Below are 21059 nucleotides of genomic sequence, written 5' to 3' on the forward strand. Positions count from 1 at the left end.
TCCCCGCAGATAGGCCCGCCTCTCCCGCTGAATATGTTGACCTGCTGTAGCTTAGACCAGCAGAGCGACTCGGTGGCACATCCCATTATGAAGGATCAACGCCCGGCAGAGGAGGAAAACTTAACCCCATGTTCACCAACTCAGGATGCACAAGTTACTACAGTGACAGAGACACTTTATAAATACTTACACTGTATTATCTGTAACAATGCATCATATTTAGTGTGAAATATCTGAATCTGCAAGGGAAAAAATGTTTCCTTGAGTACAAATACCTCAAACTTATGCGTAAATACAGTATGTATTGTACAGTATGCAAGTTTCATCACGATACGATTTTATATCGATTCTTTAGACAACAATGCGATATTGTATCGATTCTTTAGACAACAATACGATATTATATCGATTCTTTAGACAACAATGCGATATTATATCGATTCTTTAGACAACAATGCGATATTATATCGATTCTTTAGACAACAATACGATATTATATCGATTCTTTAGACAACAATGCGATATTATATCGATTCTTTGGACAATGATACGATATTTGCAGATATCACGATACGATTTCGATTCGATTCAGTTACATTTATATAAATTCACAAAAAGCAACTACAATATGATTTGACAATTTTATTACTCAATCAATGTTCAGACATTTAAATAGAAAACAATCTCTTCTTTTGAATAAAAACAAAGCACTGTTTAGAAAGGACAGAAAAAGGTGACGTGCCGTGGGAAATTTCAAAATAAAGCCGTATCTTAACGATGGCGGTGATGTGAAACAATGTTTTCCAATTGCATTGATGCTTATTGGATCATTGAATCGATATATCGATCCGGATCGATGTATCGTTACACTACCAGGGTTTATGTTGTTCAGGATTATTGATTCAACTGTATGTTGTTCTGTCTTAAGGCTGTTTTGTTCACTGTAGGAAAATGAGACATACATTTTTTATCATTTATCATTTGGGATTTCCACATAAGCGGGCTTCACAGTCTCTGAATAATGAAGCCTTTGTGTGTGGTCTCTTTACAAAATAGCCTGGAGTGATAAAGGCCAATAAAGCTTGCATCCCAGCATCATGAGACATCGACTCCTCTCAGCACAAGAATTTCCCTTCCGACTGTATAATCTTATTAATGATTGAAGGATGTGGTGAAGACGTAACTCTGCTGCGTTGCTTAACAGTCATGTCACAACCTCTTATACGTTCTGCAATCAATGTGTGATTATTGCTCTGTGGGAAGCACAGCGAAGTCACACCTCGGAGGACAGACACAGGAGGAGACTGTGGATTATAAAAGGCAGATAGTGAGAGATATACAGTTGATAGTCGAGGCTAATCAAGCCGCTTGTTAACAGAGGTCAAAGAAGCCAATTCAAGAGCACATGATCTACTGTGTGCATGATAGGAAATGAGCAACTATCACACAAGATAACAGGGCTGCTGTCAGAGCAGGGCAGGGCAGGGCAGAGGACTACTTTTTTGGGGGGCACTTAGATAGTAAGTTAAGACATCTTGTGTGTAAAGTTAACTCAGGAAAACTTTACATTTTCATTCTTTATCATCTTGAAAAGACTGAGAATCAAGACACACTGTTGTTGTTCCAGCTCAAGGTGAGGTTTGAAACTAGGGGGTCAAACATTGGTGCAAACGACCTGATTTTCGGGTTTACGTGGTATGTTAAAATTTTCAAAAACAGGTAAAGCTTGCCTCAGGCTTTAAAGTCGCCATCTGTTAAAACAAAAGGGAAGCCTCACCACCAAAACTTAAAAAAGCACACCATTAGAAACTGAGACGTCAAACTCAGCTGCAGTTTTAATGGTTTCTTGTGCAGGGGGCTCTTATCTTGAAAATTGCTGCATTAACCCTTATACTCTTCAATTGTATGTAAATGAATGTTCAAAAACTTATTTTCCATCATCTCATTTAACAACTTTTTTACAAATCACAGGCTCCCCTCCATCAGAGGAGCTCACGCTCTCTCCCAGTGTGTGATTTTTTGAATTTTAAGCAATGCCCACCGGCATGAAGGAGGGCGTGTTTTCATTTAAAAAAGAGGGACATGTCTGTTTAAGAAAGAGAGAGAAAGAAAGGAAGGGAGGGGGCGGAAGAGAGAGAGACAGAAGAAGAGAGAGAGAGAGAGAGAAGGTGGGGGTTGATGAGATCATTTTCTGGGCCTGGATGAATCAGCTTTTCGGTCAGTAAATAGGGGGAGAAATCAGCACTATTAATCCACAAGAACAACTGGCCACAGCAAATGAGGGGCACTTCAAGATGTCAGCTGCAGCAGGGTCTCCCTGAGGGATAACTGTATCTACATCAGGAACGAGATCATGAGGTCAGACCACAAAGTCGTAAGCTTTTTGAGTGAAGATGGAGTGACCTACTGGTTATTTATGATAAATAATAGTAAGTTTTGTTTTTTCCAGAAAAAGCACAGCAGTCCTGGAGTTGGAAAAACAACTGTGTCCTGCTCTAAATCACTTTCAGGGCTTAAACTTGCTGGCTCTGAAGGAAAAGCCAGCTGCTGTATTCAAAAATGTTTTTTCAGACATGTTTAGTGACATAGATGTGTTTTCAACCTTTAGTTTTGCAACAGCAACTGTGCTCAACTAAAGCAATTTGTACACAAACTAACTGCTTAATAGTAAATACTGCAGTTATAATATATTGTTTAACCAAATGATTTTGACAGGATACTCCTGGCAGGATTATCCGGTGGTAACCCAATAGGTGTATGAAAAGGAAACATCAAAGAGACGCATGCCTGCCACATGCTGGAATAGAAAACGTGCCAAGGATTGACATCTGTGATTAATAACAGCACTTAATTCAACATGACTTGCCTGATTAAAGAAAACTGCTCAATGAATGCAGTTGAAATAGTAACGTCTGAGGAGAAAAGTCTAAAACGGCTCAAGATATGTGATGTATTAACTACAGGAGCTGTGTTGTGGCGGTTTATGGCAACAATAAGTCACATTGTAAGGCGGAAAATAATTTGCTCTCACATCTGTTGACTGTGATTTAAATATGAACGGTAAAATCAAATCAAATCATTCATAGGAAATGGCTTGAAGCACTGCATCCTCCTAGTCTTTTGTGTGAACAAAGACACTGATAGTATCATTGATGCAAAGCACCAGAGACCAGGCCGAGCCAGCGTCTGACTCAGGACTGCAGCAGCAGACCTGCGCCACCTATTGGTAAGAGATGTAACAGCTGTTCAGCCCTGCAGCTGTGCTCCGTCCACAGCCAAGAACTAAAACAGCAGAAAAGTGGAAACAAAAAAATAAAACAGAGCCGTAGTATGGGTCTGAAAATGGTGGATAGTTGGTGTACTCAAAAATATGAATAATCTGAAGTGCCCTTCACATAATTAGGAATACAGAAATAGCCTTTGTAAGTGACAATCCAAAGAATGCTCAGGCACTGTAATGTGATCAACCCTTTGGCCTGCAGGGAGAGAGCTGCTCAATACTTCTGAAAGTCACAGATCAGTGAGGAATGAGTTTAGCAGGGCCAAGTCATTATCTGTGGGCGAGCAAAAATCCATTTAACCAAGTAACAGGGAAGGGACTGCTTCCATCTTGTCATTACAGCCTTGGACTTCACCATGAAATTGCATTGTTTAAACATCTGTTTCACTTTGTGTTATTAATTGCAGCTGTCAGGACATTTAATTTTGGCTTTAGGCAAATATGGCTTCACCAACAACAACAACAACATTTTTAGGACCAACAACTCTCAAAAGTGATTGCACTGACATCTTTGTTACAGCTGATCTACGGCTTCTTTTTGTAAAGTTGAGTAAAGACAACAGAAAAAACATCAAATCATTAAAATTTTATTTCCCAAATTCGTCACTATACAATTGCCAGTTATGGGAAAGGGGAAGCAATTATGTTAACGAATGAACAATGGTGTACAATACAATGTCAAAACTAATCTGCATATTTAAAAAAAGCAACAACAACAAAAATAAACGTGCACAGTACAAGACGTAGCATAAACATGGGTAAACTAAAAAAAAAGAAAAAAAAGTGGAAACATGAGCTTGATGAAACTGCACAAGATGTTTGAAAGCAGTTCTATGACCATCAAAATATGGAATCATAAATTAAAAATCCTCGTCTTAAAAATGATATTCCACAAGAGGAACTGTCAAGAAAGTCTTCAGTAGGGTCGGTCTCTGCGCTCCTGGCGATGGTCCCTAAAAAAAAACAAACAAAAAAAACAGTAAAGGTGCAGAAAAGTAGTGAGTGAAAGAACTCCGTTCAGTGTCTGGTCTTTACACCAATATGTAGAGCAACTGTTCTGGTCAGGTTTGCATTCATTTGCTAAATATTGTCAATCCTGGAGCTACTCGATGGCCAGAGCAAGAAAACTTCTTACTGTTACCTCATATCCATCTTGCCTCCAGGTGGGCCCATTCCTCTTCCACCTCTGCCACCCATTCGGTCCATGGGTGGTCCTCCACGCCCGGCCCCACGGAAACCTCCCCTATCCATTCCACCACGCCCTCTGAATCCACCGCGGTCACCTCCCCAGCCTCCGCGGAAACCTCCGGGGCCACCTGGGCCTCCAGCTCCAGCTGGCCCACCGCGGTCCATGCCTCTGCCTCCACGCATTCCCATCCCACCTCTGCCGCGGTCACCACCAGGGGGAAATGGAGGGCCACCACCTAACCCTTCTGGTTTGGGGGCTTTGCACTGGTTGCACTCCATCCTCCAGGCAAAGTTCTGGTTACCGCAACCCCTAAGACCACAGACAATTAAATACATTAAAATCCAAACTTTGATACAAAATAGGCACCAAAGACGACACTGCAATATGAAGTAATGCATACGGGTTAGGACACTCCCAGTCCCCAGCTCTCTGCTGCATGTTGCCTCCTGTTGGTCCACCTCTGCCCATACCACGTGGACCACCTCGTGGGCCAAAACCGCCACGGTCTCCTCCACGGCCCATCATACCTGATAAGACAAGGACATTATAAAATGATTACTGCATTTCCACCATTTTAAAAATATTTTTCAGCCATCTCCAGCAACTTAGATCACTGCTGATCTTCTACTGCAGGACGCCTTCATGTGAAGCAAGACACTGAGCTGCCACTATTCAACCTTTTGCCCCCAAACAGTCCAACACTAACAAATATAGCTGACATTTACCTCCACGACCCATCATGCCATCTCGCATGGGCATGCCACCCCTCATTCCACCCATCATGGGCTTGCGGCGTGCCATGGATACCTTAAGCCTTCGGCCTTGGAACTCCTTCCCTAGAATTTAAAATAATAAAAATAAAAATCACATTCACAAGTTATATTAATTCATCATGCATGATATGCAACATCCGTTCTGGTCTGATGTGCACGGTCAATAAAACGTACCATCAAAATGCTCCACAGCCGTTTTGGCACAGACTGGCTCCTCATAGGACAGCGTGGCATCCCCCTTGGGCTTTCCCGAGTCCTTGTCTGTGTAGATGTTGATAGCAGGCTGGCCAAGTCTGCGGTTAATCTAGACGCATGAAAAGAGTTGATTTAGTTTGGTTTCCTTATTAGTTTAGCTTACTTTAACATTAAGGAGTTAAGAGCTCTTCTTACCCTGATTGGGCCAACATGTTTAAAGAATTCAGCCATCTCCTCCAGGTTAGCCTTCTCAGTCAGCCCTGTGATGTAGATGGTGCTGTTCTCAGAGTCATCCTGCTCCTCAGGGCGTCCTTCAAAAAATACATAACAGATATCCAGTAAAAATGCAATCTTTCAGAACATTATTCACTGTATGAACCACCAATGTCAAGAAGTAACAAGGCGTCTAGCGCGACTCTACTCACCCATTTCACGCTCGTCACCGCCCATTGGTCCTGTGGTCCATCAGTCAAGGGGAAGAGACACAGATTGAGACAAGTCAGTGCATGCAACTAAAGGTCAGTGTACAACACCTGAGGAGTACTACCAAGATAATCCAGACACTCAATTAAAACCACTGTCAGTCATATAGGAGAAGTTGAAAATGGCACCTTATGGTACACCACAATTCGCACGAGTGATATTGAATTGAAAATTGAACACCTCAGACCCTTTGGTAAGTAATTGTGTAAAAGCCTCTTAGACCAGTTAGAAACCCTCAAAAATACCCAGGAATTCAGCTCATGAGATTTGTTAAAGCAGTAACAGACACAGTTGTGTGGAAATTTGTCATTAACCTGTCAAAAACTCATTGTCGAACCATAAGCAGAAACTGAATTTGTACCAAGTATCCCAGGGAAAATGGTCTCAGGCATTGAAAAAAATTCCCCAATATTTTCAGATGTGTTCATGTAAATCAATTTTGTTTTTCATACCACAAAGTAAGCCACATCAATAGTCGAAACATATTTGCTCAAAAAGTTTAAAGGCTTTCAAAAAGGACTAACCAGTGTAATACTCGTTAACTTACCACCAGGCTTATTGAAGCCACCTCTGTCTCCAGCGCTGCTATGGGGGAATAAATGGAGATATGAAGGCGATTTCCCTTTTACAGCCACTTCCATGGCTCGACCAAAGTGGCTTGATTGAGGGAGTAATCAAAACATTCCAACTAGCCAAACAGCAACTTAAAAAACTCCCCAAAATTATAAAAACACAATCTAATCCAGGGGATGAGTGTATTAGCTATTTGCCATTTCTTAGCTAGCTGAGTACAACTCTAGTGACAGTTTGCAGTAGCGGATACATTTGTGTAAAAAATATGAATGACTAATATACAGTATTTTCACGGCCTTTGAAAATGTGACAAAACCCAAAACATTTGTACACAGGTAGAAGGATTTCAGATGCATTGAAGTCAAGAGTTTTAACCAGAAATGAGCCAACACCCCCAATAAAAAGTAGCTCTAACATCAGTTATAGCTGAATCAGATGTGTGCAAGTGTAAAAATAGACACAATGCATCTGAAATTTCACAAGTGGATACGGTGATCACATTCACCACGAAATAAAACAAAAAAAACAATTATACATTGTTCACTTCAAAAACACCAAAAACAAATGTTTACATTGTTCACCAGGGTTACGTTAACTTTAAAACAAAGACTTGGTAAATTTGTAAACCCATCATGCTTAACAAACACCATCCTCAGTTCTTGAAAAAACGCAGACCCCGAATCTTTGTTTTAGCTCCCCTCCTGCTGCTTAAGTTGGCGCCTCTGTACTGAGTACAGATACTTTTTAGAGAATAGATGGTTTTAAATGGCTCTCACTGTTACCTGTACGGTATAAATGTGACAAAGCATGTTAAAAAAGTGGTCAAAAGAATGTGATCAAACATTTGTAATCCAAACCACAAAACAAGTTTATACATTTCAAAAATGACAGTGTGCAACCCCTCCCCCCCACAACAGACAAACATACCTGTGCAAAGCTAATATTGACCCTAAAATGAAATTTTAACTATAAACGCATCTCTGCTACATCCAAGTTTATAAATGTATTTAGCGTTGTTTTTCCTATTTATGTCTTTTGCTTATGTGCATTCTTATTTTCCACTATGTTGATAAGACTGCAGAGTTGCTAAATTAGATTCCTATATTGTATTAAACTGCATTTTTGTGTATTTGCGGCACCAAAAAATACCCAAAAGAGAACTCTGATTTATTAAAGGTTTAAACGTGTGAATCAGAAAATGCAACCATCTAAGAACTTTAAAAAAAGAAAAAGAGCACCTGAAATGACAGCGGATGATTCTCATGCTTGACCCAAAACGTGATCTTGTTTAAAAAATAAATTTAAAAAAAAAGCTCTTGCCCAAAACAGATCCTGACATGGAAATGTGTTAAGCAGGTGCCAAATAAACTTTTGTCCACCTGTCAAATGGTTTGTGAATATTCAAATTTTACCAGCCACTCACTAGGTTACCATTGTTTTTCTTGGGCAGTGAGTGAAGCAAATCTACCAGCCACTCTTGCACATTTTTCCGGCATTCAGCTCGTGCCAATTTTGTGCCCTTGTGTCATGACATCAAGATTAATACTGAGGACCGCCTGAAGTATTTAAGAAACCAAACATGCCTATTCAAAAATGTAATGTTTTACATATTTTAGTTCTACAGCAACAACAACCAATCTGAACCAAAACAAATGGAGAGTACAACCTCTGTTCAGTTTTATGTCCCTGGCCCCTCTCTTGGTAACTTTTTCAAATCCTTTTCAGGGGCGCCGATGTCACCTAATCTGATTCGGGGTTTGGCAAAACCACTTCTGGCTACAGAATAGTAGAAAAATGTGCATTTACAGGGAGCAAACTGTCCAAATACCCAAAGCTACATCAAGAGCAAATTTGACTGCATTTCAATGAGTGTACCAGAGTAAATACGTCATTGACCAGCTTGATGAAACCTTCACTATCATGAGTGATACACATCTACATACGATACAAATAGTATAATATACCTGAATGCCCATTTTTTGCAGCCAAGCCAAGACTGTATCACACAACACCAAAATCCATGGACTGTATCTTCTGTGTTGTATAATTGTATCTGCACTAAGACAATCCCTACAGCCTGAAGTATTGTTAGTATTGTATTGAAAACAGTACGTCTGTTCACACAGTCTTAATGTTTTCCCATGTCTTGTAACATAACCGGACCCCTATTTTCATCTAACTTTATCAAGGACACGTGACACCAGAAAACTCAAATCAAAACAGTGGTTATTTATAGTTATAGTCATTATTTTTAAATGAAATACTGACTCATATCAAATTTGCTCTCAATGTTTTTTGACCTCAATGCAAGTTTGCAGGTTTCACTGATGAAATTTTGGCTTGGCTGGATATGAAAACACTGACCACAAAAACCCGTTTAACAGACTGTCTCTGTCAAGTGATACATTTTGATCCTCTTTTAGGATCAGTGTTACAGAACCAAGCAGACTACTGAGAAACTTGAGGGAAAAAATGGTTCTTTATCTCTGTAGACAATGCAATTTATTACTAAGATCTTCCATTGCCATTAGCATAATTGACACCAGGTCTATGGTGACATTTTTCTCTTTGGTATTGCTTATTCGGGCCAATGAAATGAGGACAAATGCATTAAACCACCTACAAATTGAAAAAAAAACAAAAAAACAGTGACTATTTAAAAAAGGGAAAAAACCTTATCAAGAGGAATTATACTGACCCATATATTGGACTAGATAAAGCATAAATGTGCATTTGAAATGCAACAGAATATACTGAGGCCACTGTATTTATAAATCCTTTGAGTTCTTGCAGGACACACTAACTTTTAGTTAAGGACTACAGCATGACATTATTGAAAACCAAAACATCTGCTTGATTTTACTTCTGATTGCATTCTTCTTTCAGCAACTGTACCACCCTACAGGGATTGATGCATCATAGTGAAAAAATGATTTTAAAAAAAGCGGCTGCTGGGATAGTGAGTGTTTGAACCTTCCATAAAAAGATACCCATTATAGTTTTGATATGTAAATAAGAGCTTCTCTCAATATGCTTCTATCACATTCCCTGACCAATCCCGAAATATGCAACCTCTCAGTTTAACTTATTCATATTAGATCATAATCAAATGATGTTCTAGGATATATGCTGTTCAACCTAAATGTTTATGCACAGGTCTTTGACCAAAATCAACTTTGATTTAAAAATAAAATGGGACAGACCATTTTCTTACCTTTGGCCAAATGAGAGGCAGGACTGAGAGAAACTGAATGAGAACCGCTACAATTGCTGCCAGTGTTGGCATTATAAAAGTCCATCATTTACTAGCATCAACTGCTGATAAATAATGACGTTCCCATACTAAAGAGAATTAAATTTCATAAATTGCTGGTATATTACTTTCTGATTACGTTTCTGATGGTAACTCGTCTCAGCCCTGCCCCAAGTGGCCACAGCACCTGTAGAGTCAAAAATAAGTGAGGTTAAGCGCTAAGGAAAGACACTTACCCCATGCCACGGCCCATGCCTCCACGCCCACGGTGCATCATTCCCCCTCGATCAAAGCCGTCCCTACCAGGGCCCCTGCTCTCCCCTCCACCTGGGTACCTTGAGGAATCAGAGCCAGAGTAACCAGAACCTCCGCCCTGGCCATCCTGCCTGTAATTACCTATACAAGAGAAGCACAAATGCATCTTAACATACAGTAGTATGTTTACAGTGACATTAAACTGAACTATATTCATGAAGATAGGAAAACAGCCATCAGGTGTGGGTAAAAAGCAAAGCTTACTGTAATGGTTGGACTGGTTATAACTGGGTGGTCCACCTTGCTGGTTGTACTGGTTGGCTGGGGGCTGTCCATAGGAACTAGCAGCCTGAGGAGGGTAAGCAGGAGGAGCCTGTTGCTGCTGGCCTTGCTGCTGGTACCCCTGCTGCTGGCCGTAGCTTGCCTGCTGGGCCTGGTAGCCAGGCTGTTGCTGGCCATATGCTGCCGGCTGGGAGTAGCTACTTTGGTTGTAACTAGCCGGCTGGCTGTTGGCATTGTAACTGATGAGATAAGGCAGGGCAAATCAGTCGATAAGATATATGTGTTGTTGTCAAATTCACTTTTTATTTGGTTCATGACCAGCGGGTACTTACCTCTGTGGTGCAGTGGGAGCAGCCTGCTGGCCATATCCAGGGTAGGCAGACTGGGCAGTATATCCTGGCTGAGAGCCGTAAGACTGGGAGGCAGCTGGAGCAGCAGCAGCAGGAGTGCTCTCATAACCACTGGCTCCATAACCCTGGGCTGACTGGGAGTAGCTATGAGTGGTAGACTGGGCAGCAGGATATCCAGCTGTAGAAAACATAACAATATCACTCAATAGATCAGATTAGCATGTTTAGGTAACATTACCTTGATGTGCTATATAATTAAGTGGCACGTTGCAAGAACACAACTGTTCGAAATCTTATTTTAGCAGCCAGACTGATTCAATTTGTCAGATTTCAAAAGTTTATGAATGAGTTTCATCTGATTCGTATGTAACCACCTATGTGTTTGCCGTCTACGCTTCATAAATTCAATCAAATATGGACCAGATCAGAGAGCATGCCTCATTATCCTATAAAATTATGCCAAATGCTCATATCCTAATAACTGACCTGATGCTTGCTGGCCATATGAGGAACCATACTGCTGTTGCTGCTGTGGATAGGTCCCTGAAGCAGGGGTTGTCTGGGTGTAACTGCCGTCAGCAGCAGCGGGTTGGGCGTAGGATCCATAACTTTGTTGCCCATAGCTCTGCTGAAAGACATGAACCAAAGTACAACATTAACAGACACATCAAAAAACAACATTTTGATTAATTCATTGTATGCCTTAAAAGACATTAAAACATAAATACTTTAGTCTTTCAAATTATCTGTGAAATTAAGACGACAATTATCACAATCTTGATAAATCTCACCTGTGCCGACTGTCCATAGCTTTGGGAGGGCTGGGCAGCATAAGAGGCATACCTGTTAAAACAAATCAAAGTGTTTGAGTCAAGCCACTTCAATCTTATTCATATTTCCATATAATGAACAATTAAGAGTCTAACATTTCCTAAGTGAACACTTTAAGTACCACTGAAGTGATACTATGAACTCAAACAACGTTAATAAATGTATACACATAAATAATTAATCTCTTCTGTAAATATATGTGAAGACTCTTACCCTTGCTGAGTGCTGGTCTGACTGTAGGAGCTGTAATCTGCTAAAGAGAAGTTACAGGTTTGTTAGCCAAAGGTGGCGCATTCAAACAAAACAGTCTTTAGGCGCGAGCGGAGATGCTAATGCTAGTAGCACGCTGCACAGACCGGTATTTAGGTCGCCATTCAACTACACCCAGACAATTACCGGGCGTCCGTTTAAAAGAAGATGGTGCGAAATTAACCAAGGCGTACAGACATTATGGGCACATGTATTTAAAAAAAAAAAATTGGTAAACGTTTAAATCTGGCGTCCGTTATTAACTTCAGTATGCAGAAATTAACAAAAATCATCCAGAGGGAAAAAAAGCCACAACGACTGGATGAGCTAACTAGCTACCATGACTAGGCCTTGTGCCTAGCGCAAGCTAAGACTGAACGATATTCGACACGATATAACCCAAAAAGACGGATTGTACCGACAAAGGCTCTTTAAAAATCACGTCCTCAAGTAGCTGTTTCCAGTAAATAACACAGTTTCTTCATAATTACTGCAAAATGTTTAAATTTTCCACTCACCCGGAGCCGACGCCATTTTAGTATGTCTGTGTGCAAGACGACTGAGCAGAGCTTGTTGCTGGAGAAACGTACTTCTCTTCGCAGGAGCCACGAACTCTCGCGAGATATACGCACCCTGGCTTTTTCTGCCACGCCCACATCAGATACTGCTGCAGATGCTTGTCAATGTCCTGTGTAATAAGTATAATATAGTATAATATATAATAACTCCAGTTAATCTATGCCTGCAAAGCATGCTCTTTTTTTTAAACACAGATGGTCATTTATAAAAGTAAATGGCAAATCTAGAAATATATCAGACAAACCTGAATCAGAAGGCCTCCTGGTCAATAATCTGGTGTTTGGAGAGAAAGAGAATCTATAGTGAGCATTTTCAACTAGTATAAACTATAAAAACCGTTGTTTTTTTTAATGTAGCACTTGAAACAGTTCACCTAATTTGAAGAAGTTGATGCACTTGCATGATTTTTGCAATTTCAGGTGGTATCCATAAGGATCGATGCACTTTCTGCAAGTTGCTGAGGATAATAATAATAATAATAATAATAATAATAATACATTTTATTTCATAGGCGCCTTTCTGTCACTCAAGGACACCTTACAGTAAATAAGAGACAATGCACAGTACACAATAGAATAAAATAAGTTAAAAATAAAAATAAATAAATAAAAAGAAAACCACAAAAAAAAAAGGATAAAACTGTCAGCCAAATAAGTGTAAAGTGGTAATGTAATGAACTGTACAGAAGTAAGGCAGGAAATCATTTTCAGATTAAGATTTTACTAACAAAAACATTTAATAAGCCTATAAAATTTACTTAATTGTTAAAGATTCAACCAGGGTCTCCCATCATGTTTCGCTTACAAAGGAGCAGTGTCTATGGTCGGGGCCCATAGTCATGTTTCAAATGTTTATGAGTTGATAGCAGTTGCATTAGAGACTGATTTCCCCAATAAACTTTACTGGTTTAATTTGAATAGGTACAATTTAAAATATTTCACAAAGGACCAAATATTAAGCTTGTCTGAACACTTATCAGTTATGCAGCAATGTAGTTTTCAGAGGTGTAAATGGATATTCTCTGCATATGGAAACCATAAATGACTGCATAACTATATGTATATATATATATATATATATATATATATATATATATATATATATATATATATATATATATATATATATATATATTTATATATATATGGTTGGGACCAGCACATATTTTCCTACAGTGAACAGTGGTGCACACTTGCAGTTTGTCCGACAGGTGGCGGTAGAGGTCTGTCACTCCTCCTGCTAACTACCAATAAAAACAAAGAAGCAACGTGACGTAATGCGGAAGTGAAGTGAGCTTCCACTACGAGCCATGAATGTATTTTCAGGCTTTTTCTTCTTTAAAAACATTTATAATTCACGTATCAAGGACGTAGTTACTTTAAGAATAGCGGTTAACTCGTAGGCTTAATCGTACGAGTAGCTACAACGAGCCAGAGAGGATTTAACAAGATAAATTGTGGAGGATTTTACAGCCAAAGCTTTGGATTTACGTCGCTCCCACTGTCAACATTGTGATCAAAATGGACGCTGCGCTTGCTACGAGCACGTACAGATGCTTGATAAACATAGTTATGCCACAAGAGGACAAGTGAGTGTTGAATGTACAGTTAAACCTAAATAATGCTCGATCGTATATTGTCAGGATGGCTTTGGTTTCGATCAGATCGCCCTGGCTTCTGTCTGGGAACATTTTTATTGATAACGCTCATGCTGCTGTTGTATGCTGGGGGCATCCAAGCAAATCTGAGCTTAGGTCCAGGTGGAGACTTCCCAAGGTTCAGAGGTAACTGTGCTTTATAATAACACACACATCTGTCATTGCATTGTTGGTGAAATCAGAGCTTATAACGCAGTTTCCTCCTCAGATGTGTTCCTGTATGCTCTGAGTCATGATGACCTGCACTCCCTCCTGGTCAGTGTGGCTCTCCTGCTGCTGGTTGGGAGATGTCAGGAGCATCGCTGGGGAACAGTCGCCTTCCTCGCCCTCTCCATCCTGACAATGATCATACTACCTCTTCTCTACGCCCTGGTCCTCTTCGTGGGCAGCGGTGAACCAAGTCGGATCTGCGGTCACTCTGCCATCCAGCTGGCTCTGTTTACAGCTCAGTGTCGTCAGGTGACACAGAGGAGGCTGCTGAGGTGTTTGCCAGTCTGGTTTCTCCCCTGGCTTCTTCTGCTGATTGGTCTGCTGCTGCTGCCCGGGACACCTGCCTTTCTCCACTTCTGCACAATATGCATCGGACACAACTGTATCCTTTCCTGTGTATGCAGTCATCTTATTCATGAACTAAAATATATTCTGTTGTTAAGAGGCACGGTTAACTTTTACCAACTAAATGTGTGTGCTTACACATACTGCATATGTGGAAATAAAGTAGTATGATGTTTGTTGTTGGTGCATCTAACATAATAAACTGCCTTCAATGATGTCACTCAGTGGCTAAGTTGCATTGTGGGTTATGTAGGCGCCAGGTTTTGAAAACAGTCCTCTGGTCCAGCATTGCACTCCTCTAATACTCTTGGACACATTACTGATAACACCAAAAACAAATGATTAAAATCAATACAGCAGAACCAGAGAGATCGCCTTTTTTGTTCCACGCATTCTTCTTCCTATTCATAACTTGGCACCTACATTACCCACAATGCAACTTAGCCACTGAGTGACATCACTGGAGGCTATTTTCTCAGATGACATGCAGCTTGTTCTGGAGCCACAAAGGACTTTGTACTCAAAAACGGAAGATTTCCTGCTTCTCTTCTGGGTGCAGCCAGTACACGCAGTAGATAAAAAAAAAATCAGTCTTCCAGCGCACACCAGGATACGATAGACATTATTTTATTAACAGTTACCTTCAAGACAAGAGGGAGCGAACTACCAGTTCGCATGCAGCTTCATCAGATTCGCTCTGTGCTTAATTGCCAACAGGTGTTTCTTTAAATTATCAGACGCTGATCAGCAGAGAATCCAACAAGGTCACATTCTCCAACACAGGTTCAGAAAATCAGCAATAATAGGCAATTCCACTGCACAAAAATATAAACTACATTGCCATTTTGTGTAAAATATGTATACATATATATGAATCTACTGAAGCTACATGCAAAGCGCGTAGTTCTCTCCCTCGTTTTTAATGTAACTTGTGTCAGTCGTATCCTGGTGTGTGCTGGAATATTGATATATTTTTATTTCATATATGCAGTAGTACTCCCCAAGACCTGTAAACACACGTTAATGTGTATAATTTAATAACACTGGTTCACTCTCAAGTCTTTTTGTAATCATACTTAATGTACCTCCCAGATCATCAGTCCTTCATTGGGTCGTTACAGGAGCTGGAAGAATACAGAGTTCTGGATTGTATTCCTGATTGGGCATATGTTCCCACGTCAGCCCGCCTCAGATTGCCCACCTACACTACCTCACAGAGGTCTGATCCATCTCGTTCACATCAAATGTCACACTTGGTACCTGCACTGATTTAATCATTTTTAACTTCATCTGTTGCTACAGATCACTTCCTCATAGGATGCCCGTAGATCAGGCAGCTGCTCCCCTCCTGAGGGATCCATCTGCTTTGAACCACCACCAATGGGGGGATCCAGTGCCTGACTGGATAATAAGAGATACTGCTGCACAGTCTGAGGCCGACGTGTTGGAGGAACAGATGCTAAGGGCAGGGATACTGGCCTCATTACAGGATGCTCCAGACGACCCTAATGCAAAAGTGGAGGTTCCTAAATCGTCAGTTTCCTCCCTGCGGTTGGTGATAACTTAATTCATGTAATATATTGTTTGTTTTTTTTAACTAAAATTATTTCCTGTTACAGTTTAAATTATGTGATTAAAAGTAATCGTTCATGTTTCCTCTCAGACTCCAGCAGCTGGAGAAGATGGGATTCCCCACAGAGAAAGCCGTCGTGGCACTAGCAGCTTCTAAACAGCTAGATGGCGCCATCTCTCTGCTCATTGACGACAGCGTTGGAGAACAAGCAGTGGTGGTGTCAAAAGGAAAGAGCCCCGTGACACCGCAGAGCACATAGACAGCCTCACTCACCTGGACTGACACTGCATTTGCATTTGTGAAGTAAACTGGACATGCGTTACGCTTGGGTTTTGCTGAGCTTTAATATTAGATGTTTCCCTGTGGGCGACTTATAGAGCTATTTAATGACAGGAATTCACATGGAAGTTGCTCTTTTTCCAGGTCAACAGATGAAACCTGGACTGCTCTGGAGACCGTTTCTATATCATAAAGTTTACATTGGAGAGAGTGGATGTTTATTTCTGCTGCGATCACGTTTAATGAACACCGACACAAAAGACGAGAGGCGACATGTTTTAAAAAAAACAAAACAGTGAACATCATTTTATTACACCAATCATCTAGACAGGATTATCTTAACACAGTAACACATTTGCAAGAAATAAAAGTTTGAAATATGAAATGGTTACACAACAGCATACAAAATAAACTACAAATGATCATTTTAAATAGTTTCACAATAGGTTTGATATAAGCTGAAAAAAACAATTTCATCAGGACAGTTTAAGCAATTTACCAACACAACAGTGGTAAAAATATGTTCAAGTTCCTTTAACAGTTTTGCTTTTTTCTCCGTGTGTGTTTATTAAACATCTTGAATGGACAGCCAGTTTGCAGAGTTGTTTTCTCACTAACATCGTCGTTGATATGCAATCAAACCCAAATGTTTGTGCTTTTTTTTTGTTGCACTGTTGCGTATTAAATCACTTCATCAGTACGTACTTGAAGGGGGGAGGAAACACTCACACCAGAAAACTACAAATCACTGTTAGCAACACGTATCTCAGTTAGAGTGGAGATGACTTCATCTTTTTAGTGCACTACATAACATCGAGTTAAACAATATGATAGAAGTATAACAAAATGAATACTAGAGGAAGAGGTTTTTTTTTTGTGTGTACTTGTGTCCTGCAAACTGTACATGCGCAATATACTTAAATAGTGGAATCTCTTCAGATTGCAGTAACATTGTGAAAGCAATACAAACTCAAATCCAGTCTGTTTCCTCACAACTGATTCCTCCTTTAATTTATTACTCTAAATGACCCTTATTGTCCAGAACTCGTAGCTCAAGGAGCACCACAGAAGATTGAGATTTTCCTTTTTTTTTTGCAAACATCTTTACTCTGAGGCTTTAGTTCTGTAGCCAAAGAAGTGAGAGACAGGAGGAGCTGCAGGGTGTGTTATGGGAAGATAAGTGTTTGGTTATTGAGATGGGTGGGTGGTGGGGGGGTCAAACTAGTTCTCAGGTTCCAGATGGAGGAGAGCATTGTGGAGTATCAGTGGAGTTTCCCTGAGGTGTCCCCCATCCTAAATCTGACGGCAAAGCCCACGGAGGGTATCAGATAAGGTCTAAATCTGTTGAGTGCCGATGAGACCTATAGGAGGGGGGAGTCAACCCAGCCTGTGATCCTCAGGGTGAGCGGGAGGGGGAGCTACTTCCCTCGAACCTTGGTGTCGGAGGACAGAGGAGAAGCAAGTCGATATGGAAGCGCACCTGCTCGCTTATCTCTGTAGAAACTAGGGAGGGGTGTGCCAAATGGTCCATCCCCAGACCCTAGATCAGGCTCTGTTGAAGAAAGACAGCAGTTGGAACGGGGCCTCGCTGTCCATCAGTGTTTGTGGACACTGTAGTCCCTAATCCAAGTCTACTCTGATGTAGCTGCTAACATGGAGGTGACAGGAGTGGGTTCTTATTATGATACGATACCAGTGGCCCAGTTATTGTATTATAATAATTTATAAACTAACGAGTCACAATATCACGGAAGCCGAGAGCGGCGTACTTAGCAGGAATATTTTTTTTAAATGCTGCTATCTTCAGATCACAAGTTATTTATTTCATTATCCCGAGCTCAGTCATCTTATTGTATTATTTATAATGTTTATCAGAGATCAGCAGTCTCATCCCAGCATGCATAAATGGCTTCTTGACGATTGCAGGAACTGATTTAAGATGAAAATGTCAGATCGAAGAGTACACATTATTGATTACACATCAGACTGTACTTCAATCATTCTTATTTATATACATAATTTGCAGCCTAATGCTTCAAGTTGACCACAGCATGGAAGCATATTCCCTACAATAAATAACCAAAATGTAAAGACCAAAATATCAAATCAGTTGTGAAAACTTTCTTATAACAAACTTCATAAAAAGTTTATATAGTTTGCTTTGACACTCCCAAGCCAACCTCACAGATCAGTGTTTGTACGTCTCTTATCAATCTTATAAATGAGAAATCTGCCTTTTGTTTCCTAAATATGTCAAAATGAATTAAACTGTTATTACGTAAAAACAGTAATAAATAATTAACTTGTGATCTTGAGATAACAGCTATAAAAAATAAATTGCGAGCACGGCCGTTCTGAGCTTCCGTACAACGTTCAAAGGATTTAACAAATCCTTCTTCACTTGATTCTGCTGTTAAGGAGGTGCATCTGCTGGTGGCTCGTATGGCTACGATTATTATCATTATTAATACATTTGTTTGTTTTTTCCTAAAGATTAATTGTCTCATCAATACAGTGTTCGAAAAAAAAGATAACATTTTTGTAAAATTGACAGTTTTGTCCGACCAAAAGTTCAAAATCTGAAGATGTACCTACATTTGAGAAGCAAAAACCAGCGACTGTCTGTATGTTTCACTTAATTAAGGACTTAAACAGTTTTTATTGCATCAATAATACGATTGGTCAGCCATCCAGACATAGTAAACCTACAAAGCACTAATGATATAAAAAAGATTAAATCCCTTGAAAACTTGGTTTCAAATCTTAGTTTTTCTCAGGAACATTCATGACTAAATAGCAACATCGGCAACACCCAAACAAGTAAACTGTCATCTGATTTAGATTCAAGAGTTGCTAAATCCTCCGTATGTGACATCATCTTTTTTCGAAAATGAGCCCCACACGCGTTAAATCAGAAACAGAAATATCTCATGTGAAATAACCCAAAAATACTAAAGCTTTGGTAGAAAATAAAAATGTTCTTGTAGGACCACATCTCTAGTAAAAAAGCTTCTTCTTTTTTTGTTTTCAGGGCCTTTGAAGTAATATCTGCGCTGATAACCAACACATCCAACACAATTCATACATGAAAAATACATTTCTAAAAAAAGACTACTTTTACTTTTCAGTGTTTAGATCAAAACATTCAGCAGTTCAGTAACAAGTGGTAATCTAACGCTCTAACGCTTCACGTCAGTTTTGCAGAGCTGTGGGTGAGGAAGTCTCAGCGTTACCTGGCCAGATGATAGCCTCCAGCAGCGTCACCCTGCGAGCCAGAAGCTCAAGGTCTGCCTGCAAGTCGTGGAACATCTGCAAGCTAATGTCCTATCAGAGAGCAGTGACAGGGGGGACTGTGTGATTGGGGTGGAAACACCAGCCTGAGTCCCGGGGCTGTACTCGCGACTGTTTCCACTCCCTGTCCCAGCAGTGAGGTACGGTGGGAGTGTGAGCACACACCCCCCCCTCTCCCACCTTTGACCCCTGCCTAAAGCTGACCCTGCCTCAGGCCTCCTACTCACCATGAATACCGATCATAGTCTCAAGGATTAAAACCCTCTCGGCTAAGATCTTCAGCGCCTCTCTGATCTGATGTATTCCGTCCCCCTGTGAAGATAGATACAGCCGTCAAGGTAAGGAGCACAAGCCAAAGAACTGCTCGCCAAGATGCAAGTCATTTGTTTTTTTTTTCTCTCAGTACAGTTCAGCAGTTAGAAAGGTTAAAACAGTCCACATGTCTGCCCAGCACTCTCAAACATATCTGCATCCCCGTATTTTTTTTCTCTCGCTGTATCTCCCTCATTCTCTGGCCATGCTGCTTCATGAAGTCAGACTCTGCCATGCTGGGCTGGGCGACATCAGCATGCACATTACAGACCAGCCTCACGTTGGTGACATAACACAGCTGGGTTACACTCTCCCAGGGTTTTCATGCCATCTGCATTCATTATTAAGCCCAGGTGAGTATTTCTTTCAGCACCACAGCTTTCATTCTTAACGCTGCGGTCACAAAAGTTATCCACTGTCACCTGACAGAATGAAGCCAGTGTAGATTTACACTGAAATCTAATTTATTTGTCTTTTAGAGATAAGGCGATGGCTTCATGAGTCATACCTTTAAGACAATAACAAAAGTAGTTGAAGAAGAGAAGTAAAGCAGACAAGAGACCATTACAACAAGAGGCATGCAGAGAGTAGCTGAAGCTTTTGGTGCCATGGTGAGCGACTCCCGCTATGAAATGATCTGATTAGTAAGACAAGAGGACAGACTGAGTGGTTGAAGAAAAAAGGCAAAGTTTGACTGAGTCACATGCTGTAGAGACGTCAGTTTGTGGGTTCGCTCCCTCGCTTTGGTTCAGTGAAGTATCGCAACAACTTTTGGATGAATTACTGTTAAATATGACGTTCATGTTACAAAACCTTCTGATGTTGGTGACCCACTGACATTTCCTGTAGCATCACAAAGAGGTTGACTATTATATGATTGATTATATGTGCAGCTAAGACAATGGAGATTCAGAAAAGTACCAATTGTTTGTATTAGCCTGTTTATCAACCTATTATTCTTCCACAACATAATGGAGATTCTGATTAAATTATAATTATGCAGTAATTGGATTAGGCTCGATTGAATTAAAGGGGACTGTTGTTAAATCCTGTCCTTCTCCTGACAGATCTTGTATCTTGTAATTATCTGATTTTATGAA

The 21059-nt window shown here is 40.4% G+C and overlaps 3 protein-coding genes across 7 annotated transcripts in view; 1 reads left to right on the plus strand and 2 right to left on the minus strand.

Annotated features, from left to right (window-relative positions):
- Positions 1-3851: 3851 nt before the first annotated feature.
- On the minus strand, positions 3852-12297 carry LOC140995823 (RNA-binding protein EWS-like). Of its 4 annotated transcripts, none has more exons than XM_073465939.1 (15): positions 12232-12297; positions 11678-11717; positions 11425-11476; positions 11120-11261; positions 10616-10811; positions 10266-10522; positions 9983-10142; positions 6468-6502; positions 5863-5892; positions 5633-5748; positions 5417-5546; positions 5195-5305; positions 4870-4996; positions 4422-4778; positions 3852-4233 (listed from the first exon to the last, which is right to left on the minus strand). In XM_073465939.1, the coding sequence occupies exons 1-15, from the start codon at positions 12245-12247 to the stop codon at positions 4197-4199; spliced, it is 1806 nt and encodes a 601-aa protein (XP_073322040.1). In that variant the 5' UTR covers positions 12248-12297; the 3' UTR covers positions 3852-4196. The 4 variants fall into 4 exon arrangements, with proteins under 4 accessions (XP_073322040.1, XP_073322039.1, XP_073322042.1 ...); XM_073465938.1 differs by having other exon boundaries at positions 6468-6505; XM_073465941.1 differs by having other exon boundaries at positions 4031-4233; positions 6468-6505; positions 11120-11258.
- Positions 12298-13567: 1270 nt separating this feature from the next.
- rhbdd3 (rhomboid domain containing 3) lies at positions 13568-16944 on the plus strand. 2 transcript variants are annotated; one of them, XM_073466974.1, is made up of 5 exons: positions 13568-14075; positions 14158-14555; positions 15626-15723; positions 15807-16055; positions 16168-16944. In XM_073466974.1, exons 1-5 carry the CDS (start codon positions 13913-13915, stop codon positions 16334-16336), a joined length of 1077 nt encoding a protein of 358 aa, XP_073323075.1. In that variant the 5' UTR covers positions 13568-13912; the 3' UTR covers positions 16337-16944. The 2 variants fall into 2 exon arrangements, with proteins under 2 accessions (XP_073323075.1, XP_073323074.1); XM_073466973.1 differs by having other exon boundaries at positions 14158-14541; positions 15597-15723.
- emid1 (EMI domain containing 1) overlaps positions 16920-21059 on the minus strand; it is a 59823-nt gene continuing 55683 nt past the window's right edge. Inside the window, exons 15-16 of the mRNA XM_073466971.1 lie at positions 19875-19959; positions 16920-17908 (exon numbers count right to left, since the gene is read on the minus strand). Coding sequence (XP_073323072.1) covers positions 17775-17908; positions 19875-19959 — 219 coding nt within the window. The 3' untranslated portion in view covers positions 16920-17774. The remainder of the gene's footprint in view (positions 17909-19874; positions 19960-21059) is intronic.

This window comes from Pagrus major, chromosome 5 (assembly GCF_040436345.1).
Source record: "Pagrus major chromosome 5, Pma_NU_1.0".
NCBI lineage: Eukaryota > Metazoa > Chordata > Actinopteri > Spariformes > Sparidae > Pagrus > Pagrus major.

Bases quoted from the DNA above. Each gene is read 5' to 3' on its own strand.
- rhbdd3 (XM_073466973.1), top strand. From the start codon at position 13,913: ATGCTCGATCGTATATTGTCAGGATGGCTTTGGTTTCGATCAGATCGC. The intron at 15,724-15,806 runs GTCTGATCCATC...CTGTTGCTACAG, and splicing joins ACCTACACTACCTCACAGAG to ATCACTTCCTCATAGGATGC. The intron at 16,056-16,167 runs GTTGGTGATAAC...GTTTCCTCTCAG, and splicing joins TCGTCAGTTTCCTCCCTGCG to ACTCCAGCAGCTGGAGAAGA.
- LOC140995823 (XM_073465938.1), bottom strand. The intron at 10,143-10,265 runs GTAAGCTTTGCT...TCTCTTGTATAG, and splicing joins TAACCAGTCCAACCATTACA to GTAATTACAGGCAGGATGGC. The intron at 5,547-5,632 runs GTAAGAAGAGCT...TCATGCGTCTAG, and splicing joins AACATGTTGGCCCAATCAGG to ATTAACCGCAGACTTGGCCA.